The sequence below is a fragment of the Carcharodon carcharias genome, chromosome 19, assembly GCF_017639515.1.
Source record: "Carcharodon carcharias isolate sCarCar2 chromosome 19, sCarCar2.pri, whole genome shotgun sequence".
In the NCBI taxonomy this organism is placed as follows: Eukaryota; Metazoa; Chordata; class Chondrichthyes; order Lamniformes; family Lamnidae; genus Carcharodon; species Carcharodon carcharias.
In genome coordinates, this window is record NC_054485.1 from 83,635,041 (window position 1) to 83,660,182 (window position 25,142).

At 56.2% G+C, this 25,142-nt stretch overlaps 1 protein-coding gene across 2 annotated transcripts; it reads right to left on the reverse strand.

Moving 5' to 3' along the window:
- Window positions 1-1,878: 1,878 nt before the first annotated feature.
- LOC121291098 (zinc transporter SLC39A7-like) lies at window positions 1,879-24,943 on the reverse strand. Of its 2 annotated transcripts, XM_041212148.1 has the most exons (8): window positions 24,766-24,935; window positions 14,396-14,857; window positions 9,128-9,296; window positions 7,987-8,070; window positions 7,549-7,677; window positions 5,046-5,174; window positions 3,511-3,707; window positions 1,879-2,152 (listed from the first exon to the last, which is right to left on the reverse strand). In XM_041212148.1, the coding sequence occupies exons 2-8, from the start codon at window positions 14,840-14,842 to the stop codon at window positions 1,901-1,903; spliced, it is 1,407 nt and encodes a 468-aa protein (XP_041068082.1). In that variant the 5' UTR covers window positions 14,843-14,857; window positions 24,766-24,935; the 3' UTR covers window positions 1,879-1,900. The 2 variants fall into 2 exon arrangements, with proteins under 2 accessions (XP_041068082.1, XP_041068083.1); XM_041212149.1 differs by lacking the exon at window positions 7,549-7,677 and having other exon boundaries at window positions 24,766-24,943.
- Between the last annotated feature and the right edge of the window lie 199 nt (window positions 24,944-25,142).

A 25,142-nucleotide genomic window follows, 5' to 3' on the forward strand; every position in this document is an offset into this window, starting at 1 on the left:
AAACATGTTTCCATCTGTTTCAGATGAAGTTACATTGTTTCATAGTTTGCCATTGTGAGATTTGAACTCCTGATCTTGGGGTTACAAACCCAGTACCATAACCACTTGGCTATTTAGGCCAAGCAACGAAGTTACATTGTTTCATAGTTTGCCATTGTGAGATTTGAACTCTTGATCTTGGGGTTATAAACCCTGTACCATAACCACTTGGCTATCTAGGCCAAGCCGATAATTTCTAATGTAACTCTTTCGAGTACAAACCCGTTCCCATCTGTTTCAGATGAAGTCACATTGTTTCCCATTGTGAGATTTGAACTCTTGATCTTGGGGTTACAAACCCAGTACCATAACCACTTGGCTATTTAGGCCAAGCAACGAAGTTACATTGTTTCATAGTTTGCCATTGTGAGATTTGAACTCTTGATCTTGGGGTTATAAACCCTGTACCATAACCACTTGGCTATCTAGGCCAAGCCGATAATTTCTAATGTAGGTGCAGTCAGCAACTGAGCAGGTAAATAAGAAGCAGCCCCCAAGACCATGGTCTCCCTGCTCATGCTGCCAGCACCATGCAGCGCTGCCCTCCGGTGCCAGCCTGGTGATGGTGCAGCCACCAAACCTTTCCAATCCCCTTTGCGTTGAATGGCACGAGCCCAGGGACTGCAGTAACAGATCACAGAGCGAGAGGAGAGAAACTGGACCAAGGTACAAGTTCAAGGCGAAACGGAAGCTGGAGGAACCTGAGGGATCAGGTCACAACACACAGACTCCACACAGCTAGTGTGTATACATATGCGAGTTTGTTCTGCGAGTTTATTGAATGCAAAGGATTGAGGTTTATTTTGATCACTTCAGAGCAATTGATACAGGATTTGTGCAGCCAAAAGAAAATGACAGGACATGATTATCTTCCAATGCGTCTTCTCCTACGCGGAGTCCGCTTACAGTACTTTAACCAAAGAAAAACTACGCATTAAAGAACCCATAAACTTCAGGTCACTATTAAAAAAAAAACACAATTACATATTTATGCATATTATATATACACACAAAATGGGGGCAATTTTAACCCAACTCTCCACTCGCCTGTTTACAGTCAGGTTAAATCTCCACCGATTTGTCAGTTTTTTTCTCCCCCTCCCACTCCCCAACCCACCTCACATTCAGAAGAAATGAAACAATTGGCAGAATGAAGTGATCTGCACTGGCCAGTCAGAAATGACGAGGACACAGAAAGGTTTTTCTATTTCCTGGTGTGGGGCCATTTTCCACCTGCGCATGGGCAATGCAGCCAGTGTCCCTCCCCTGTCGGTTACAGGAGGAGACTTACTTTCCTGCCTCTTCCCCCGTACCAGTCCTCTTCCACCACTAAAGGCCAGGAAAGCAAGATCGCTGACGCAAACAGCACAGGACTTGGGGCCTGATGACCGATTCCTGATACAGAGCATCCTGGCGGCTACCATCCAGAACCCACCCCACCGAATTTTTGCTTGTGCTCCTGGCTGACGCTCTCCACGCACACAGCAACGTGGGTTCAGAAGGGAGGTCTGGAAGGTCACCCAGACCAGCACAATGACATTTCATTAAAAAATATATGTATTTATATATATATATATATATATATAAAAAACTGATTATCAGCTGATACACATTCCACTCCTGAATGTTCATCGCAACACCCCAGGAGGAGTCCCGAGCGCAGCAGGTTGAGGACTGAGCTGCAGACCTCAGACCCAGTGGTTCCTATAACATGTCTCCTTCACACACCCCCGCTATCCCCACCCCCACCCCTCCCTCATGAAATGGCCTCTGTCGGAGTCCCTCACAAATCCTCTGTCAGTCTCTCACCCCTCCCTCCCTTCCCCCCCCACTCCGTGCCCAATCGGCCCCCCCTCACATCCTACTCGTACTCGGCGATCAGGACCATCATCAGGACCCCGACCAGCAGAGCCGCAATCTCCAGCAGCGACTGCAGGGGCTTCGAGTCGTCCAGCAGCTCCGGGATGACGGACACGGTGGCGATGTAGATGAACCCCCCCGCAGTGAAGGGGAGGATCCAGGCAGTGGCGGCCTCCCCAATCCCCTCGGCCATCAGGGAGCAGGCGGTGCCGGCCAGCGCGCCGAGGGCAGTGATCAGCTGCAGCATCATTGCCTGGGGGGGGAGAGAGAGAGAGAGAAAATCAATCGATCAGAGCCGCACCAAACTGAGCCCGTTATCGCTAAGCCTCTGGTGTGAACCCGTGTCCCAATTCTGGGCAGCGCAGTTGAGGAAGGGTGTCAAGAACGTGCAGAAGGCGCTGCGAAGATTTACTAGAAATCTAGTAAATCGTGAGGGGGCAATCGGGCACGGAGTTGGGGGGGGGGGGGGGGAGAGGGAGGGAGGGGTGAGAGACAGAGAGAGGACTTAAGAGGGACTCCAACAGAAATCATGTCATTGAGGGGAGGGGAGGGGGTGGGTGGTGGGGATAGCGGGGGGTGGGTGAAGGAGACACGTTATAGTCAGACACTGGGTCTGAGGTCTGCAGCTCAGTCCTCAAGGACGATGGACTTCAGTTAATCTGCAGAGACTGAGAAGCTGGGCTTGTTCTCCTTAGAGTAGAGAAGGTCAAGGGGAAAATTAACAATGATAATTATGAGAGGTTGTGATCGAGTCAGTAGGGAGAAACTGTTTTTAGTGGCAGGAGAAAGGATAACCAGAGGGCACGGATTAAAGCTGATTGGCAAGAGAACCAGAAGAGGGGTGAGGGGCATGAGAAAACATTCTTTCCTTTAAAGCAGTGAATAGTTGCGATCTGGAATGCGCTGCCTGATAGGTCCGTGGAGTCAGATTCAATAGTGTAGTCAAGGTAGCTGTGGGAGTCGGTGGGCTTGTAATGTATATTAGTAGACTATCCATCCCCAGAAACGGTGATGGAGAAACCAAAGGGAATTGGATAAATGCTTGAAGGGGAAAAAGAGCAGGGGAGTGGGAGTGATTGGTAGCTCCAAAGAGCCGACACTCGCAGGATGGGCTGAACGGCCTCCTGCGGTGCAGCATCATTCGACAATCTGGTTGCAGGGGAGTGCGAGGCGACGAGCAAAGGTCCGGACAGGCGACCAAAAGCTGGGTCGGCGAGAAAGGTTTTAAGGAGCGCCTTTTAAAAGAGGAGAGGGGGGCGGAGAGGGAATTCCAGAGCTTGGGGTCCCGGGCAGCTGAAGGCACGGCAGCCAAGGGTGGAGCGATTAAAATCGGGGGCGGGGGGGGGGGGGTGCTCGAGAAGCCGGAATTAGAGGAGCACAGAGATTTCAGGAGGGTTGTGGAGACGGGGAGGGGCAAGGTCACGGAGCGATTGAAATGCACGGACAAGAATTTTAAACTCGGGGTGTTGCTTGAGATGGGGGCTAAACGGGACCCGGTGCGGCTGCAGGAGTGAAAGCTGGAGTGCACGACGGCAGCGGTGTGGAGCTTCGATCTCACTGAGCAGCCGGACTGCTCTCGGCCACACCTACCTCCCCCTCCTCGCCACTTACTTTGTGCTTGCTGCAGCCGGACTGCACCAGTATGGCAAAGTCTCCGATCTCGTGAGGGATCTCGTGAAGCAGGATGGTGATGGTGGTGACAACCCCCACGTTGGTGCTGACCAGAAAGGAGGCGCCGATTGCCAGGCCATCCGTGAAGTTGTGGGTGAAATCTGCCGCCAGGTTCAAGTATCCGGACACTTTAATATCTGAGGCCATGGAGGGTGGGGGAGAGAGAGAGAGGGAGGGAGGGAGGGAGGGGGGGAACAGTTTGTGAGATGATGGTTTGTGGGAAGCCTGCCGTGTCACAGTATCGCGCTTGTTCCCTGTCCCCCGGCAATCACATGCCCCGAGGCTTGGCCTCTCGACGTGTGACATAGCTCGGCACTTTGCTTGCGGCACGACGTGGTGAGCTGCTGTCTGTCTCTGTGTCTGGGTGTGCGCACGTGTCTGCGTGTGTTTGAGACAGCGTGTCTGCGTGTGTGTGTCTGCGTGCGTGTCTGCGTGCGTGCGTGTCTGCGTGCGTGTCTGCGTGCATGCGTGTGTGTCTGCGTGCGTGTGTGTGTCTGCGTGTGTCTGCGTGCATGTGTCTGCGTGCGTGCGTCTGCGTGCGTGCGTGCGTCTGCGTGCGTGCGTGCGTCTGCGTGCGTGCGTGTGTCTGCGTGCGTGTGTCTGCGTGCGTGCGTGTGTCTGCGTGCGTGTGTGTCTGCGTGTGTGTGTCTGCGTGCGTGCGTGTGTGTGTCTGCGTGTGTGTGTCTGCGTGTGTGTGTCTGCGTGTGTGTCTGCGTGCGTGTCTGCGTGCGTGTCTGCGTGCGTGTCTGCGTGCGTGTCTGCGTGCGTGTGTGTCTGCGTGCGTGTGTGTCTGCGTGCGTGTGTGTCTGCGTGTGTGTCCGTGCGTGTGTCTGCGTGCGTGCGTGTGTCTGCGTGCGTGTGTCTGCGTGCGTGCGTGTGTCTGCGTGCGTGTGTCTGCGTGCGTGTGTCTGCGTGCGTGTGTCTGCGTGCGTGTGTCTGCGTGCGTGTGTCTGCGTGCGTGTGTCTGCGTGCGTGTGTCTGCGTGCGTGTGTACGTGCGTGTGTCTGCGTGCGTGCGTGTGTCTGCGTGCGTCTGTGCATGCCTGAGCATGTCTGCGTGTGTTTAAGAGTGTGTGTCTGCGTGTGCGCGTCTGAGAGAGACAGTCTGTCTGTTTGTGTGTGTGTGTGTCCCTACATGATGTCTCGTCTCCCTGGTGTCGTTATCCCGGCTGTCCCGTGTTCTCAAATGTCACGTGTTCTGCCGCAAACGGTGACATCCTCTCCCTGCCCCCGAATTGATTGTGTGTCATATGCCCCCACCCTCCACCCGCCCCAAACCCTGTCGATCAGGGCACAGCCGCCACTGTGCTCCACAGGAGGTCGCAAACCCCCGCCCCAAACCCACCCCCACCCTGGGCAGGGGCTGCGACCTGTTTCACCACTCGCAAGACTCATTGCTCCAAAGTGGCAGGATCTGACCCTGCTCCTCCGTCACCATTCCCCACTCCACCCATTACTGTGACCCAGAGAACTCACCGCGTCCCTGCACCTTGGCTTCTGTCTTGGTGCTGGGCACTTCAGGCTTCCTGCGCCTGACACCACCCCGTGGTTCACCATGCTTGTTGTCCTCTTCCTCCGAGCTCTCTTTGGCCTTTGGAGCAGCAGCTGAAGGAACAATTAACATAGAGTCAAACGGCAAGGCTGACGATTGCACCTACTCAGCTCCTGCCAGCCGGAGGATTCTGCCCACTCACTGACAGGTTCAAATTCACCCTCGCCCCCAAGCAGAAAAAGGGAGATACCAACATTGGGTTGTATGTGAACTCTGTCACCCAGTGCCTGTGTCGCACATCTCACCCCCTCCCCCACACCACTCAGACCACAGCTCCGCACCCCCCTCCCCCACACCACTCAGACCACAGCTCCGCACCCCCCTCCCCCGCACCACTCAGACCACAGCTCCGCACCCCCCAGCTCCACACCACTCAGACCACAGCTCCGCACCCCCCTCCCCCACACCACTCAGACCACAGCTCCGCACCCCCCTCCCCCACACCACTCAGACCACAGCTCCGCACCCCCCTCCCCCGCACCACTCAGACCACAGCTCCGCACCCCCCAGCTCCACACCCCCCTCCCCCGCACCACTCAGACCACAGCTCCGCACCCCCCAGCTCTGCACCCCCCTCCCCCGCACCACAGACCACAGGTCCGCACCCCACTCCCCCTCACACTCAGACCACAGCTCCGCACCCCCCTCCCCCTCACCACTCAGACCACAGCTCCGCACCCCCCTCCCCCACACCACTCAGACCACAGCTCCGCACCCCTCTCCCCCACACCACTCAGACCACAGCTCCGCACCCCCCAGCTCCGCACCCCCCTCCCCCACACCACTCAGACCACAGCTCCGCACCCCCTCCCCCACACCACTCAGACCACAGCTCCGCACCCCCCTCCCCCACACCACTCAGACCACAGCTCCGCACCCCCCTCCCCCACACCACTCAGACCACAGCTCCGCACCCCCCTCCCCCACACCACTCAGACCACAGCTCCGCACCCCCCTCCCCCACACCACTCAGACCACAGCTCCGCACCCCCCTCCCCCACACCACTCAGACCACAGCTCCGCACCCCCCAGCTCCGCACCCCCCTCCCCCGCACCACAGACCACAGCTCCGCACCCCCCTCCCCCTCACCACTCAGACCACAGCTCCGCACCCCCCTCCCCCACACCACTCAGACCACAGCTCCGCACCCCCCTCCCCCACACCACTCAGACCACAGGTCCGCACCCCCCAGCTCCGCACCCCCCTCCCCCGCACCACAGACCACAGCTCCGCACCCCCCTCCCCCACACCACTCAGACCACAGCTCCGCACCCCCCTCCCCCACACCACTCAGACCACAGCTCCGCACCCCCCTCCCCCGCACCACAGACCACAGCTCCGCACCCCCCTCCCCCACACCACTCAGACCACAGCTCCGCACCCCCCTCCCCCACACCACTCAGACCACAGCTCCGCACCCCCCTCCCCCACTCCACTCAGACCACAGCTCCGCACCCCCCTCCCCCACACCACTCAGACCACAGCTCCGCACCCCCCTCCCCCACACCACTCAGACCACAGCTCCGCACCCCCCAGCTCCGCACCCCCCTCCCCCGCACCACAGACCACAGCTCCGCACCCCCCTCCCCCACACCACTCAGACCACAGCTCCGCACCCCCCAGCTCCGCACCCCCCTCCCCCGCACCACAGACCACAGGTCCGCACCCCCCTCCCCCACACCACTCAGACCACAGCTCCGCACCCCCCAGCTCTGCACCCCCCTCCCCCGCACCACAGACCACAGGTCCGCACCCCACTCCCCCTCACCACTCAGACCACAGCTCCGCACCCCCCAGCTCTGCACCCCCCTCCCCCGCACCACAGACCACAGCTCCGCACCCCCCTCCCCCTCACCACTCAGACCACAGCTCCGCACCCCCCAGCTCCGCACCCCCCTCCCCCGCACCACTCAGACCACAGCTCCGCACCCCCAGCTCTGCACCCCCCTCCCCCGCACCACAGACCACAGCTCCGCACCCCCCTCCCCCTCACCACTCAGACCACAGGTCCGCACCCCACTCCCCCTCACCACTCAGACCACAGCTCCGCACCCCCCTCCCCCACACCACTCAGACCACAGCTCCGCACCCCACTCCCCCTCACCACTCAGACCACAGCTCCGCACCCCCCTCCCCCACACCACTCAGACCACAGCTCCGCACCCCCCAGCTCCGCACCCCCCTCCCCCGCACCACAGACCACAGGTCCGCACCCCACTCCCCCTCACCACTCAGACCACAGCTCCGCACCCCCCTCCCCCACACCACTCAGACCACAGCTCCGCACCCCCCTCCCCCACACCACTCAGACCACAGGTCCTCGCCCCCTTCCCCCGCACCACTCAGACCACAGGTCCACACCCCCTCCCCCGGCCAAACCACAGGTGCGGACAACGGCAGGTGAACAGCCACATTCTTCAGCGCACCGTGAGTGTGGCCGTGACTGTGACCTCCTTTCACATGACGGACAAACTTTTCTACCACGAGGAAGGCGATGATTCCAGCGAGGACCCAGAGGCCGACGGACATCACGTGGGAATGGTCGTGGCCATGATCTGCAGGAGAGCGGAGAGAGAGCACGGTGACCAACCCTGTCATTATTCCAAATCCCTGGGACACAGATCCGAACCGACACAGAGCGTATCTCACGCTGCACTGCAGCCTGAAGGAGGGACGGCGCTCGCCTCACCCAGTCAGGAGGTTTACAGCCAACACTCCAGAGGCCTAAGCCCCTAAATCCAGCCAAAACTCCCAGCATAATACTGAGGGAGCACTGTCAAAGGGGGCAGCGGCGAGGGAGCACCGCACTGGCAGAGGGTCAGCGGCACTGTCAGGAGAGTACGGTGATTCTATTGCTCTCTTACCCCCATGCGAGTGATCATGATTGATATCCGGATTCCCTGAGTGACTGTGTGAGGGTTCAGGGGCCTCACTGTGCGAATGTGGCTCTGCAAAAAAAAAACAAACACACATTACTTTCCAAAACAAATGTCTTCATCCAACAATCTCTTCTCCTCACAGTCCCAACTCTTCAAACCCTCCCTACACAGTGACGCACCCGACTCCTGCTCTCATGACCTTTCCCTCCCTTTAAACACCCTAAACTCTATCCCACTCATCATCATCCGTTCCCTGATAGTCCTTCTCTCTGCCCCTCCCCAATACCCCCCTCACTGCCCATCCTGTGATGCCCTCCCCCGATGCCCCCTCACCGCCTTTGCCCCTGGTATCCTGCCCCACCCCTCCTTAGATAACACCCTCACTGACCCTCCCTGGATACTCCCCTCACTGGCCCTCCCCGGAATCGGCCCTCTCACAATATGCCCCTCACTGTCTCTCCCCGATATCCCCTCACTGTCTCTCCCCTGATACCCTCCGCATTGCCCCTCCTCAATATCCTCCTCACTGCCCCTCCCCACAGTACCACCCTCCCTTGATACCCCACTCACTGCCCCTCCCCACAATACCCCCTTCACTGTCTCTCCCCGATAGCCCCCTCATTGCCCCTCCCCAATATCCCCCTCACTGCCCCTCCCCACGGTACCACGCTCCTCACAATACCTCACTCACTGCCCCTCCCCCGATATCTCCCTCACTGCACGGCCCCGATATCCCCCTCACTGCCCCTCCCCACGGTACCACGCTCCCCACAATACCTCACTCACTGCCCCTCCCCCGATATCTCCCTCACTGCACGGCCCCGATATCCCCCTCACTGCCCCTCCCCGCGATACGCCCCTCACAGCCCCTCCCCTCGATGCCCCCTCACTCCCCCTCCCCTTGATGCCCCCTCACTGCCCCTCTCCCGATGACCCCTCACTGCCTCTCCCTCGATAACCCCCTCACCACCCCTCAGTGAACCACTTCCTCCATTATCCCTGCCCCGACAGCCCCTTCACTCCCCCTCCTCCCTCTCCCCATAGCCCGTCGCATCGCCCACATTCCCCCAGCCCCTCCACTCTTCTCTAGTCTCTTACATAGACCAGGAGGGACACGCTGACTTACCGAGTGCGTGTGGGATGAGATGGAGGAAGGCGTCTCCGAGCAGGCCTCCCGAGGCGAAACTCAGCAGCACTTTGAGAAGGCATTTGTGTTTGGAGGTGTTTGACTCGACAGGGATAAAGAAGAGGATGAAGAAAGGGGCGGCACTGATCAACACGGTTGCTCCAATAGCCTGCGGGACACAGAGACATGTCAGCTTACAGCAAGAAGACTGTGTGTTTCAGTCACACGATTCCCAGCTGCTGTGGCTTGTGGAACAGCACTTTCACTCCTGGTCAGAAGTTCATGGGTTCAAATCTCAGACCAGAGATTTGAGCACAAAAAAAAATCAAAGCTGACACTGCGATGCAGTACCAAGCAAGCGCCACGCCGTCCAAGGCTCGGTGCAGAGTGAGCGCTGCGCTGTGCTGTCTGGGGCTCGGTGCAGAGTGAGCGCTGCGCTGTGCTGTCTGGAGCTCGGTGCAGAGTGAGCGCTGCGCGGTGCTGCCTGGGGCTTGGTGCAGAGTGAGCACCGCACTGTCATAGGGGGGTCTCGGTTCTGAGTGGGCAGTGTGCCGCCCAGGGCTCGGTGCAGAGTGAGCGCTGCGCTGTGCTGTCTGGGGCTCGGTGCTGAGTGAGCACTGCGCTGTGCTGTCTGGGGCTCGGTGCAGAGTGAGCGCTGCGCTGTGCTGTCTGGAGCTCGGTGCAGAGTGAGCGCTGCGCGGTGCTGTCTGGGGCTTGGTGCAGAGTGAGCACCGCACTGTCATAGGGGGGTCTCGGTTCTGAGTGGGCAGTGTGCCGCCCAGGGCTCGGTGCAGAGTGAGCGCTGCGCTGTGCTGTCTGGGGCTCGGTGCTGAGTGAGCACTGCGCTGTGCTGTCTGGGGCTCGGTGCAGAGTGAGCGCTGCGCTGTGCTGTCTGGGGCTCGGTGCAGAGGGAGCGCTGCACTGTGCTGTCTGGGGCTCGGTGCAGAGGGAGCGCTGCGCTGTGCTGTCTGGGGCTCGGTGCAGAGTGAGCGCTGCGCTGTGCTGTCTGGGGCTCGGTGCAGAGTGAGCGCTGCGCTGTGCTGTCTGGGGCTCGGTGCAGAGCGAGTGCTGCGCTGTGCTGTCTGGGGCTCGGTGCAGAGTGAGCGCTGCGCTGTGCTGTCTGGGGCTCGGTGCTGAGTGAGCGCTGCGCTGTGCTGTCTGGGGCTCGGTGCTGAGTGAGCGCTGCGCTGTGCTGTCTGGGGCTCGGTGCAGAGTGAGAGCTGCGCTGTGCTGTCTGGGGCTCGGTGCAGAGCGAGCGCTGCGCTGTCTGGGGCTCGGTGCAGAGTGAGCGCTGCGCTGTGCTGTCTGGGGCTCGGTGCAGAGGGAGCGCTGCGCGGTGCTGCCTGGGGCTTGGTGCAGAGTGAGCACCGCACTGTCATAGGGGGGTCTCGGTTCTGAGTGGGCAGTGTGCCGCCCAGGGCTCGGTGCAGAGTGAGCGCTGCGCTGTGCTGTCTGGGGCTCGGTGCTGAGTGAGCACTGCGGTGTGCTGTCTGGGGCTCGGTGCAGAGTGAGCGCTGCGCTGTGCTGTCTGGGGCTCGGTGCAGAGGGAGCGCTGCGCTGTGCTGTCTGGGGCTCGGTGCAGAGCGAGCGCTGCGCTGTGCTGTCTGGGGCTCGGTGCTGAGTGAGCGCTGCGCTGTGCAGTCTGGGGCTCGGTGCTGAGTGAGCGCTGCGCTGTGCTGTCTGGGGCTCGGTGCAGAGTGAGCGCTGCGCTGTGCTGTCTGGGGCTCGGTGCAGAGCGAGCGCTGCGCTGTCTGGGGCTCGGTGCAGAGTGAGCGCTGCGCTGCGCTGTCTGGGGCTCGGTGCAGAGTGAGCACTGCGCTGTGCTGTCTGGGGCTCGGTGCTGAGTGAGCGCTGCGCTGTGCTGTCTGGGGCTCGGTGCTGAGTGAGTGCTGCGCTGTGCTGTCTGGGGCTCGGTGCAGAGTGAGCACTGCGCTGTGCTGTCTGGGGCTCGGTGCTGAGTGAGCGCTGCGCGGTGCTGTCCTGGGCTCAGTGCATAGTGAGCGCTGCGCTGTGCCACCCGGGGCTCGGTGCAGAGTGAGTGCCGCGCTATCAGAGGGGGGCTTGGTGCAGAGTGAGGGCCGCGCTGTGCCATCCTGTGCTCGGTGCAGAGTGAGCGCCGCGCTGTGTCGCCCGGGGCTCGGTGCAGAGTGAGCGCCGCGCTGTGCCGCCCGGGGCTCGGTGCAGAGTGAGGGCCACGCTGTGCCATCCGGGGCTCGGTGCAGAGTGAGCGCCGCGCTGTGTCGCCCGGGGCTCGGTGCAGAGTGAGCGCCGCGCTGTGCCGCCCGGGGCTCGGTGCAGAGTGAACGCTGCGCCACCCAGGTCTCGGTGCAGAGTGAGCGCTGTGCTGTACCGTCCGGGGCTCGGTGCAGAGTGAGCACCACGGTGTGCTGCCCGGGGCTCGGTGCAGAGTGAGCGCCGTGCTGTCAGGAGGGGGGTGGGGGTATACTGCAGGACGCAAGACACATGTCTGAGGTGCCAACTTTCCAATGAGACTTATGCCGAGGTACCATTTGTCCTCACGATAGTCTCACCAAGCAGCTGGGATTGGCCTCCAACATTGTGCAGGGCGACCAGGGTGAGTGATCCTGGTCTAGTGCTGGGAGCCCCAACAAGTGGAGCTTCAGATCGAGTGGTCACCAGGCTTTTTGAGGTCACAGCCCGTCTGCTGTGAGGTCACCAGGCTTTGTGAGGTCACAGCCCATCTGCTGTGAGGTCACCAGGCTTTGTGAGGTCACAGCCCGTCTGCTGTGAGGTCACCAGGCTTTGTGAGGTCACAGCCCGTCTGCTGTGAGGTCACCAGGCTTTGTGAGGTCACAGCCCGTCTGCTGCGAGGTCACAGCCCGTCTGCTGCGAGGTCACCAGGCTTTGTAAGGTCACAGCCCGTCTGCTGCGAGGTCACCAGGCTTTGTAAGGTCACAGCCCGTCTGCTGCGAGGTCACCAGGCTTTGTAAGGTCATAGCCCGTCTGCTGCGAGGTCACCAGGCTTTGTGAGGTAACAGCCCGTCCGCTGCGAGGTCCCAGTCAGTCCGCTGCGAGGTCACCAGGCTATGAGGTCACAGCCCGTCCGCTGTGAGGTCACCAGGCTATGAGGTCACAGCCCGTCCGCTGGGAGGTCACAGCCTGTCCACTGTGAGGTCATCAGGCTTTGAGAGGTCACAGCCTGTCTGCTGCCAGGTCACCAGGCCGTCCGCTGCCAGGTCACCAGGCCGTCCGCTGCCAGGTCACCAGGCCGTCCGCTGCCAGGTCACCAGGCCGTCCGCTGCCAGGTCACCAGGCCGTCCGCTGTGAGTTGACAAATGATGTGATGCCAAGGGAAATACCAAAATATCGTATTTGGGAGAGTATGGAGTGGGGGGGATGGGAGAAGGAATGGCCCATGTGTGACAGGATAGGGCACCACTGTCCTGAGCTGCACCTGATCATTGACATGGAGCAGCTTTCCACCCTGCATCAGAACAATGGAAAGCACTGGAGATTCAGAGAAGAGGTGCGGAGGAGATTCACCAGGATGTTGCCTGGGCTGGAGCGTTTGCACTATGAAGAGAGACTGGATAGGTTAGGGTTGCTTTCCTTAGAGCAGAGAAGGCTGAGGGGGGATCTGATAGAGGTGTACAAAATTATGAGGGGCATAATAGATAGGTTGGATAGGAAGGAACTTTTCCCCAGTGGAGGGAGCATGGATTTAAGGTAAGGGGCAGGAGGTTTAGAGGGGATGTGAGGAAAATTTTTTTCTCCCAGAGGCTGGGAGGTATCTGGAACTCACTGCCTGACGGGGTGGTAGAGGCAGGAACCCTCACAACATTGATGCAATATTCAGGTGAACACTTGAAATGCCATAGCACATAGGGCTACAGACCAAATGCTGGAAAATGGGATTAGAACAGATAGGGGCTTGATGACTGGTGTGGACACGATGGGCTGAAGGGCCTCTTTCCATGCTATGACTCTGTGACACTGAGAACCAGAAAGGCCCCCTTTCAAAAACTGGAGCATTCTTCTCTGTCACCCACCGATAAAAGTTCACAACTTGGCTCAATATTTACTTCCACCCACTCAGACTTGACAACAAAACTGCTCACAACAGCTGCCTTGGTGACACCGTTGGCAAATACACCGCCTGGATCATTCCTCGGCCCACAGTGATCAGCACATTCCCAAGTCTGTGGGTTGAGTTTGTCGTCTCGGGCCTCCTGCTTCCCGAGCCCTGTCCAGGCAGCTCTGCGCGCGCCATGAGACTCTGGTGCTACGGAACGTTCTACACCGAGGCTGGAGGCGCTGGGTGAAAAACGTGAGAGGAATTTGGGAATTTCTATGACACAAGCATGGGAGCATCATACAAATGCCAAATAAGCCACTGAATTGGAACACCACAGAAGGGAACTTTCTAAATGATGGAGAGCAAGAAACAGCGGAGGCCCAAAGAGACCGGAGGGCCCAGGTACACAGATCATTAAACCGTGAAGGACAGGTACAGATGATACTCGACAAGGCCAATGGAATGCTGGCCTTTCCATCTGGAGGACTGGAATACATGGGGTTAGAAGTCACACTTCAGCTATACAAAGCTCTGGTTTCACCACATCTGGGGTAAAATGAGCAGTTCTCAATACGGCATCTCAGGAGGGAATTTTTGGCCCTGGAGTTGGTGGGGAGGGCGGGGGGGGGGTGCAGTTTAGATTTACCAGAATTATACGTCAACCCCCAAGGGTTAAATTACAAGGGGAGATTACACAAAGTAGGGTTGTATCCCTGGAATTTAGATGGTTAAGGGGGTGATTTGACGGAAGTTTTGAGGTAAATAGTTGGCTTGAGGTGGGGTGGTGTGTGGTGGGGGTGGGTGGGGGTGTCTAAGAGTAGCGTATATAGTCTAAAAATTAGAGTCAGCTTTTCGAAAGTGAAGTCCGGAAACACTTCTACACACGCAAAGCTTGCTTTTCAAACATTTTGGAACGTTTCGCAAATGGCAACTCGTGCTGGGTCAATTGTTAATTTCTAAATCTGAGACTGATTTGAGTTTTGTTATCCAAAAGGTATCAAGAGTATATGGGGATCGGACATAGTTCAGACCATGATCTCGCAGCAGCGATCTCGCTGCATTGCTGGAACTGGGTTGAGAAGGCAAGTGGCCTCCCCCTCTGCCGATGAACTGGACTGATGGATCCGACTGGAAGACCACACTGACCTGCCTTGGGACTGGCCTGGTTTGGAATAGCTGGTCGGACAGGACAGAGTGTGACTGGTGGGATTGGATTGGAACAAGACACCCACCTGTGACCACAGCTCAACTGGGTTGGACACCTCCGGCCGGCCTCCTGGCACCTCCGGCGCAGCGGCCTGTGTCCAGCGGCTCTTCCCCTCGTGTTCCTTCAGATACTGTTGGGAGTGCGCATGTTGATCATGCAGGTAGGAATGGCCAGTTAGATCGTCGACGTGCTCGTGCGAGTGGCCGTGGTGCCCGTGCGAGTGCCCGTGCTGGTCATGCGAGTGCCCATGGTGGTCGTGCGAGTGCCCATGGTGGTCGTGCGAGTGCCCATGGTGGTCGTGCGAGTGCCCATGGTGGTCGTGCGAGTGCCCATGCTGGTCGTCCCCATGGGAATGTCCGTGGCCCGCCACCATCTGAAGGGCCAGCCCGCAGCAGAAGAGATGGGTAAGCAAGGAGGGAAGGCCCCTTGGTCGCAGCAGTTTCCGTGTGGCAGCCATTTTCTTTCTTTGCATGGGTCGGACAAAGCGCTGCGAGGCAGAAAAGGAGGAGACAGGACCGTCAGCCATGGAAACCCCAGCTTGCAATACAAAACCCAACAGGCTCACAATTGCTCACACCGGTCAGGCTCCCCCCTGCACCATCACCACTGAAAGACCAGGACGGAGACATCAACTGGAGAATCACAAAAGAAACAGGAGCTGGATGAGGCCATTCGGCCCTTGAGCCTCCTCCTCCTCCATTCAATACCATCATGGCTGATCTTCTGTCTCAACTCCACCTTCCTGCACTTTCCCCATATCTCTGAATTCCCTTAGTGCCCTAAAATCTATCGACCTCTACCATCAACATACTCAATGCCTGAGCCTCCCCAGCCCTCTGGGATAGAGAATTCCAAAGATTCATCTCCTCCGAATGAAGAAATTTCTCATCTCGGTCCTAAATGGCCGATGCCTCATCCTGAGCCTGTGCCCTCATGTTCTAGATTCCCCGGCTTGCGGAAACAATCGCTCAGTGTCTACTCAATAGTGATATTGTCACTGGACTAGTATTCCAGAGACCCAGGGTAATGCTCTGGAGGTCTGGGTTCCAATCCCACCATGGTAGATGGTGAAATTTGAATTCAGTAAAAATCTGGGAACTAAAAATCTGATGACCACCACAAAACCATTGCCAATTGTCATAAAAACCCATCTGGTTCACTAATGCTTCCCTGGTCCGGCCTACATGTGATTCCAGACCCACAGCAATGTGGTTGACTCTCAAATGGCCTCTGAACAAGGGCAATTAGGGATGGGCAATAAATGCTGGCCTAGCACATCCCATAAAAACGAATAAAAAAATTCCTAGCAAATCCCTTCGGAATCTTATACGTTTCAATGAGTTCTTCTAAACTCCAGAGAATATTGGCCTAGTCTGCTCAACCTCTCCACATAGGACAATCCCCTCATCCCAGGAATCAGTCTTTGTTGCACTCCCTCTATGGCAACTATGTCCCTCCTTAGGTAAGGAGACCAAAAGTGCACACAGTATAACAGGTAAGGCCTCACCAGTGCCCTGTATAATTGTAGTAAGACTCTTACACTCCAATCCCTTTTGTAACAAAAGCTGACATACTATTTACCTTCCCAATTGCTTGCTGTACCTGCATCTTAACTTCCTGTGAGTCACCCAGAAAGGACACGCCTCCAACTGCAAACATTTCTCAATCTCCCCCATCAGTGACTATTCCAGTTTTTAAAGAGAAAAAAAAATAATTTCCTGCCAAAACGAATCACTTCGTACTCCATCATCTGCCACTTTCGCGCCCGCTCACTTGACCTGTCCATATCCCTCCGCAGCCTCCATGTCCTCCTCATTGTTTACCTTCCCCGCACAGCTCAGTAGCGTCAGCAAAACCTGGATTACAGCTGCACAACCAGCTCCAGCAAGGGGTTTGGAAAGAAATTCAAAGGACCTCCCTGAAGGCAAAGTACAAGTGATGCCAGCCTCCCCCCATTCACATCAGGGCGACATCAGAGAGTTCCATCACTATGGTAACGCTTATTATCAGAATGCAAAACTCAGAATGCTGTAGCCGGAGGGGTGGGGGGTGGGAGGGTGGGGATTGAGAATCATGGGGGCCTGCTTGCCAATAACATTCAAACCCCTCCCCCCACCCCGCAGAAAACCACCCTCCCCACCAAACAATCAAAATGGAAAGGACATCGAGTCAATATGGTGCAGAAGGAGGCCATTCGGCCCACCGAGTCTATGCTGGCTCTCCGCAGAGCATTCTCAGCCGTCCATTTGCCCCACCACCACCGCTGCTTCATCCCCGTAGCCCTTCAAGTTTATTCCCCCCCAAGGGCCCATCCAATCTCCTTTCGAAATGGTTCATCATCTCTGCTTCCACCGCTCTCGGGGCCAGCGAGTTCCAGGTCGCTACCACTCACAGTGAAATAGAAAGCCCCTCCCCAGCATCTTTCACCCAAAACTGTAAATCTGTGTCCCGCTAGTCTTTACACCATCAGCTAACGGGAACAGCTTTTCCTCATCAAAGCTTCTCCAAATTCGTCATAATCTTGTACGCCTCAATCCAATCTCCCCTCAATCCCCTTTGCTCCAAGGAGAGCAACCCCAGCCTCTCTGACCTAACCTAGGAGCTCAAATCCCTCATCCCTGGAACCGTTCCAGTAAATCTCCTCTGCGCCCTCTCAAGAGCCTTCACATCCTTGCTGAAGTGTGGGGCCTACCCAGAGCTTCATAAAGGCCCAGCATAACTTCCCTGCTTTTGTCCTCAATGCCTCTATTTATGAAGCCCAGGTATCATTTGCTTTGCCAATTACTGTCTCAATTATGTCCTGCTAGCTTCAACGATCGATATACATGCACCCCCAAGTCCTCCCGTCCCTGCAATTCTTTAGAATTGTGCCATTAAAACTATCGCCTCTCCCTATCCCTTCTGCTAAAATGCATCACCTCACACTTCTCTGTGTTCAATTATATCTGCCCCTTGACCACCCACTTCACGAGCCTCTGTATGTCCTGTTGCAGTCCGCTAGTATCGTCCTCATGGTCTGCCACATGGCTGAGTTTGGTAGCATCGACAAGGTTTGAATTTTGGCTCTGCGCAGCAAAACAATTTGCTGGAACGTGGACACTCAGCATTCACGTTAAAGCAAATTGTTTCGCAACACCCGACAACGAAACAAGAAGTGAATCCAGGCAGCCTCTCTACATTATGGTGAGTTCCAGCCGGGGAGGGAGGTGACGACCTATATTCCTGGGCTCCCGGGACACAGGAGGCCCCCCTTCCAATCCTATGGGATCAACCTCCCGACACGGCTAAACCTTTCAACTTGATGATATTCAAATAAAGACCCAGATGCGAGAGATCAAAGCCAACAGGGACAGGGGAAGCATAATAGGGTAGAGACACACAGCGCCTGAACCTGAATTCCACTAGTGGCAATGAACAGCTGACACTGTGCATAATGGGTAGCTGTCCACTGCCACGAGTTTGTGCCACGTTCAGTTTTGTATTCCAGGGAGACAAAAGCTAACATTACACATGAAAAACTGAATTGTGCCATCAAAGAAAAAATGGCACAAACTTAAACCCACATGCGAAACCCGAAGTCACAAAAAGCATGGTGTGGAAGTGTAAAGAAGAAGCAATTTGTTCCACACAGACTGTCCATTCCACGGTCCACACACACCCACCTCAGTCACGGAAAACTCTCCCTGCAAATCTGTGCTCTTATTTCCCAAACTCCACACCCACCCAGTCACCTCCAACCCACTGATTCCTACTTCTGGCACTCTCAGTCTGCCTTCCTGCACAGTTTGCGATCGACTGCTGAACCTTCAGAGTTGCCACTTGATCCACAATGTGCTTCTCTGAGTTGGCCTCCTGTTCGACATTCCCACAGCATTGCTGAGAAAAAGGAAGAGGAGACAAGCCGTGGAAGCTTCTCGTCCTGCACTCATCAGGACAGAATAGCAAGAATGCCAAATCTCAAAAGGAACCACAATTTACACTGCGCGAGAAAGGGGTGCTGGTTGCTTAGCAAGTGGACTCTGATTGGTCAAAGTGTTGCCAGGGAGAATGCACCAGGCAACTTATTCTCAAGTCTTTGTTTAAATTAAAACCAGGCAAATTGCCACGGGAAATGAACTAGGAAATGCCTGTCCCCCAGGCTTATGTTTAGTTGGAAAAAAGCACAAAGCGTGGGCATGCTCCTTCTGTTTGCAAACGACAGGGCCCTGTGTACGTGAATATATGTGGCTTCTAGCATGCATAAGTGAGCTACATTGGAAGCCCGACCGATGATCTTAAATTGGTTGTCAGTGTAATTCTTGACATACTTGGGATTGTTCAGCAAGTGCTGTCCAACCGCAGAATCACATCTAATATTGGGCCCTATGTTCTGAGTTTTACAAGCACGGGTTGGCTGAGCACGGCCAGTACTTTGTCTGGTGCGAAGAGCCGAAGGGAGTGCCATTTGATACAATCATTGGGACATACGGCCGACATACCTGGCACCACAATGACTTTCATAGACCACATTGCATGTAATTTGGTACACTTGCAACCCTGTTCTGATGGGTGCAAGATGAAAAGCTTCGACAGCACGTCTCTTTCTTCAGCAACACTCAGTACCACCAAGTGAAGATATCCACTACATATTGGGAGGAGGGCAGTGGACAAACAATTAGTGCCAGCCCACCCCAGATTCAGCCTCTGGCACCCGATTGCAGATCAGTTTTTTTTTAAATATAGAAGGCTTAGCTTGGCTCCCCCTCAGCCCTCAATACAATGAATCAGTGCAATTGAAAGGAAATCCAGAGCTAAGGACACAGGAGATAAGAAATAGGGGCAGGAGTAGAGCATTTGGCCCCTTGAGCCTGCTCTGCCATTCAGTATGCTCATCTTCTGCCTCAACTGCACTCCCTGCCCATTCCCCATATCTCTTGATTCCCTGAGACACCAAAAACTTGCCTATCTCTGCCTTAGATAGTCATTTATTTTCATTTAGTTTTATTCAGTGGCGTCACTGACAAGGCCACCATCGGTTGCCCATCCTAATTGCCCTTGAACTGCGTGCCCTGCTCAGCTATTTCAGAGGGCAGCTCACCATCAGCCACATTGCTGTGGGTCTGGAGTCGCATGCAGGCCAGACCAGGTAAGACGGCACATTCCCTTCCCTTAAAAAGGGCATTAGTGAACCAGATGGGTTTTTACAACAATCGATGATAGTTTCATGGTCACCATTACTGAGACTGGCTTTCAAATTCCAGGTTTAATTAATTGAATTTAAATTCCAGGGATTTGAACCTGTGTCCCCAGAGCCCAGCCCTGAGCCTCTGGAGTACGAGTCCAGTGACATTACCACAATACCACCATCTTCCCCAATTGACTGCTCAACGCTGGAGCATCCACAACCCTCTGGGACAGATAATTCCAAAATGCACAAACCTCCGAGTGAAGAAATCTCTCCTCATCTCAGTCCTAAATGAGTGGCCCCTTATCCTGACACTGTGCCCCTGCCCATTAACCCGACACCGTGCCCCTGCCCATTAACCCGACACTGTGCCCCTGCCCATTACCCTGACACCGTGCCCCTGCCCATTACCCTGACACCATACCCCCCCATTAACCCGACACCATGCACCCTGCCCATTAACCTGACACCGTGCCCCTGCCCATTAAACCGATACCGTGCCCCTGCCCATTAACCCGACACCATGCACCCTGCCCATTAACCCGACACCATGCACCCTGCCCACTAACCCGACACCATGCACCCTGCCCATTAAACCGATACCGTGCCCCTGCCCATTAACCCGACACCGTGCCCCCCATTACCCCGACACTGTGCCCCCTGCCCATTACCCCGACACCGTGCCCCTGCCCATTAACCCGACACCGTGCCCCCTGCCCATTAAACCGATACCGTGGCCCTGCCCATTAACCCGACACCGTGCCCCCCATTACCCCGACACCATGCACCCTGCCCATTACCCCGACACCGTGCCCCCCATTACCCCGACACCATGCACCCTGCCCATTACCCCGACACCATGCCCCCCCATTAACCCGACACCGTGCCCCCCATTAACCCGACACCGTGCCCCCCATTACCCCGACACCGTGCCCCCCCATTACCCTGACACCGTGCCCCCCCATTACCCTGACACCGTGCCCCCCCATTACCCTGACACCGTGCCCCCCCATTACCCTGACACCGTGCCCCCCCTTATCCCGACACCGTGCCCCCCATTACCCTGACACCGTGCCCCCTGCCCATTACCGACACCGTGCACCCCCGTTATCCCGACACCGTGCTCCCTGTCCATTACCCCGACACCGTGCACCCCCGTTATCCCGACACCATGCTCCCTGTCCATTACCTCGACACCGTGTCCCCCCATTACCCCGACACCGTGTCCCCCCATTACCCCGACACCGTGCCCCCCCATTACCCCGACACCGTGCCCCCCCATTACCCCGACACCGTGTCCCCCCATTACCTCGACACTGTGTCCCCCCATTACCTCGACACCGTGTCACCCCATTACCCCGACACCGTGTCCCCCCATTACCCCGACACCGTGTCCCCCCATTACCTCGACACTGTGTCCCCCCATTACCCTGACACCGTGTCCCCCCATTACCCTGACACCGTGCCCCCCATTACCCTGACACCGTGTCCCCCCATTACCCTGACACCGTGTCCCCCCATTACCCTGACACCGTGTCCCCCCATTACCCCGACACCGTGTCCCCCCATTACCCTGACACCGTGTCCCCCCATTACCCTGACACCGTGTCCCCCCCCCATTACCCCGACACCATGCTCCCTGCCGATTACCCCGACACCGTGCCCCCCATTACCCCGACACTGTGCCCCCCCATTACCCTGACACCGTGTCACCCCACCTGTTACCCTGACACTGTGCCCCCCCCCCATTACCCTGGCACCATGTCCCCCCCGCCCGTTACCCTGGTACCATGTCCCCCCCCCCCCCCATTACCCCGACACCGTGTCACCCCCATTACCCCGACACCGTGCCCCCCCCACTGCCCCGACACCGTGCCCCCCCCACTGCCCCGACACCATGCCCCCCCATTACCCCGACACCGTGCCCCCCCCACTGCCCCGACACCGTGCCCCCCCATTACCCCGACAAGTTGCCTCCCCCATCACCCTGACACCGTGCCCCCTATCCATTACCCTGTCACTGAGTCCCCCACGTTACCCCGGCACCGGGCCCCCCACGTTACCCCGACACCGTGCCCCCTGCCCATTACCCTGACACCGTGCCTCCCCCTCATCCCGACACCGTGCCCCCCCAACCCCTCAGCCCCATGCCACACCCCCCAACCCCCATGCCACCCCCCAACCCCCCACCCCCATGCCACACCCCCCCACAGCCCCCATGCCACCCCCCCAACCCCATGCCACCCCCCAACCCTCATGCCACACCCCCCACAGCCCCCATGCCACCCCCCCAACCCCCCACCCCCTGCCCGTGTTCTTAATTTCCCAGCCATGTAAACAATCTCTCAGTATCTATTCTCTCAAGCCCCTTCAGGATTTTATATGTTTCAATAAGATCCCCTCTCATTCTTCCTCATTTCCGGCCCATTTACTCTTGTACTCAAAAGATCAAGGCTGGCACTCCAATGCTGCACTGTCGGAGTAGGTGCTGTCTATCAAATGAGATGTTAAACAGAGACCCCACCTGCCTGCTTGGGAGGATGTAAAAGATCCCATGGTGCTATTTTGAAGAGGAGCAGGGGAGTTATCCCCTGTGTCCTGACCAATACTTATCCCTCAATTGATAGCACAAGAAAAGACAAACAATCTCATTATTCTCACATTATGGCTAGTGGGGGCTTGCTGTGCTCAACTTGGCTGCCATATTTCCTACACTGCAACAGTAACTTCAAAAGTACTTTATTAGCTATGAAGCACATTGAGAACATCCACTGGACGGGAAGTGCACTATATAAATGCAAGTCTTTCTTTTCTTCTCTTCCTTACTCCAATCCCTTTGCAAGAAAGGCCAACATGCCATTGGCCTTCCTAATTGCTCATGGCACCTGATGCATTTACACCCCTGCTTTCATCTTAATGCACAGTCATTTTGGATGCCCTTAAAGGTGCCAACAGGAGGATAACTGAGAATCTTAGATGAGTACGAGACCAATCTCCAGCAGGTGACCTTGCACTGCTCAGGTCTCACATCAGGTGCAGTATAACTCCAATCATCACTCTTCCAACATTTTGTTAGCTGTGACAGGGTGTTTGACTTTGACTTAATCCAGTGAACCCAGTCCATTAATACTCTCACTACCCCTGGAGCAGGGATTTAAAAATAAAACTTGTACTTATATTTTAAAGTCAGAAACATGGCAGCCAATTTGCACACAGCAAGTTCCCACCAAAAGCATTGCGATAACAACCAGATGGTCTGTTTTTGTGATTTCGATTATGGATAAACATTGGTCGGGTCACCAGGGACAACTCCCCTGTTCATTTTCAAGATAGCAGCCAAGGGACCTTTTCCTGCCACCGAAGGGAACAGACGTCTCACCTGAAAGATGGCATCTCAGGCGGTGCCATGCCAGAGTACACATCAGCCTTGATTTTTGTACTTGAGTGTCTGGTGTGCGGCATTGAACTCACAACCTTGGGACTCGGGAGGCGAGACAGCTGGCCCAAAGAGCCATGTCTGGCGCTAATTAAAAGAGGAAACGAAAGGGCTACAAAATATCCAACGCAATCTCTTGGATGTAGCCGGTCGGTCTGAACACATGGCTGCAGATGCATTTGCCAGCACACTGGTGATAAATCATCTCTCTCACTGTCCTGATCCTGTTAACTCCTTAACCACTTGAACCAGCAACTGGCTGAAGCCTGCAAGTCAGTGTGCCAACTGCAGGAATTGCACAGTGCACTGCAATTGCGAGAGGGGCTGTGGACACGAGTCCACCACCCCCTTCAATGCAGCCCCAGAGCAACTTTAAAACCTCTTTCACCTCCCCCAACGCAATCTTCATTGCAGCCCCAGTGCAACTTTAAAACCCCTTTCACCTCCCCCAACGCAATCTTCAATACAGCCCCAGTGCAACTTTAAAACCCCTTTCACCTCCCCCAACGCAATCTTCAATACAGCCCCAGTGCAACTTTAAAACCCCTTTCACCTCCCCCAACGCAATCTTCAATGCATCCCCGGTGCAACTTTAAAACCCCTTTCACTTCCCCCAATGCAATCTTCAATGCAGCTGCAGTACAATTTTAAGGCTCCTTTCACCTCCCCCAATGCAATCTTCAATGCAGCCCCAGAGCAACTTTAAAACCCCTTTCACCTCCCCCAACGCAATCTTCATTGCAGCCCCAGTGCAACTTTAAAACCCCTTTCACCTCCCCCAACGCAATCTTCAATACAGCCCCAGTGCAACTTTAAAACCCCTTTCACCTCCCCCAACGCAATCTTCAATGCAGCCCCAGTGCAACTTTAAAACCTCTTTCACCTCCCCCAACGCAATCTTCAATGCAGCCCCGGTGCAACTTTAAAACCCCTTTCACTTCCCCCAATGCAATTTTCAATGCAGCTGCAGTACAATTTTAAGGATCCTTTCACCTCCCCCAACGCAATCTTCAATGCAGCCCCAGAGCAACTTTAAAACCCCTTTCACCTCCCCCAACGCAATCTTCAATACAGCCCCAGTGCAACTTTAAAACCCCTTTCACCTCCCCCAATGCAATCTTCATTGCAGCCTCAGTGCATCTTTAAAACCCCTTTCACCTCCCCCAATGCAATCTTCAATACAGCCCCAGTGCAACTTTAAAACCTCTTTCACCTCCCCCAACGCAATCTTCAATGCAGCCCTAGTGCAACTTTAAAACCCCTTTCATTTCCCCAATGCAATCTTCAATGCAGCTGCAGTGCAATTTTAAAGCCCCTTTTGCTTCCTCCAGTGCAATTTTAAAGCTCCTTTCACCTCCCCCCACTGCAATCTTCGATGCAGCCCCAGTGCAACTTTAAACTCCCTTTCAACTCCCCCAATGCAATCTTCAATGCAGCCCCAGTGTAACTTTAAACACCCATTCACCTCCCCCAATGCAATCTTCAATGCAGCCCCAGTGCAACTTTAAACTCCCTTTCACCTCCCCCAATGCAATCTTCAATGCAGCCCCAGTGCAACTTTAAACCCCCATTCACCTCCCCCAATGAAATCTTCAATGCAACCCCAGTGCAACTTTAAACTCTCTTTTCACCTCCCCAATGCAATCTTCAATGCAGCCCCAGTGCAACTTTAAAATCCCTTTCACCTCCAAGGAAGGTTGCAAGGGGAGGGGAGGGGTTGGTAATTGGTGCAACAGCCCCCAATGGGGCAGCTGAAGCTGGTGCCCACTCTTATAGCCCCTTCAGGTGCCCTTACCTGAGACAGACGTGGCACTGCTGGGGCCAACAGTACCGCGAGAAGCCGGCAATCGCCCCGGAAATGTCGCGAAGGGAAGAGAGGAGGCCGCACCCGCCCCCGCCTACACAATGTCCCGCACCAACATGTCTACCATTGGGCCGAATACCCCGCAGAAATATGGCTGCCAGGGGAAACTGCCAGCGCCCATGGGTTTGGCAGCCACGCACCAAAATGGCTATCATCAGAAACATTAGTGTCAATGGAAGAAGGGCTATCCCGCAACAACATGGCTGCCGAGGGAACAGCTGGTATGAAGTGGGGAAAGGTTGCCCCGCACTAACATGGCTGCCACCAGGAACAATTGTTGTTAGGGTGTCCGGTTGCCCCGCAATAAC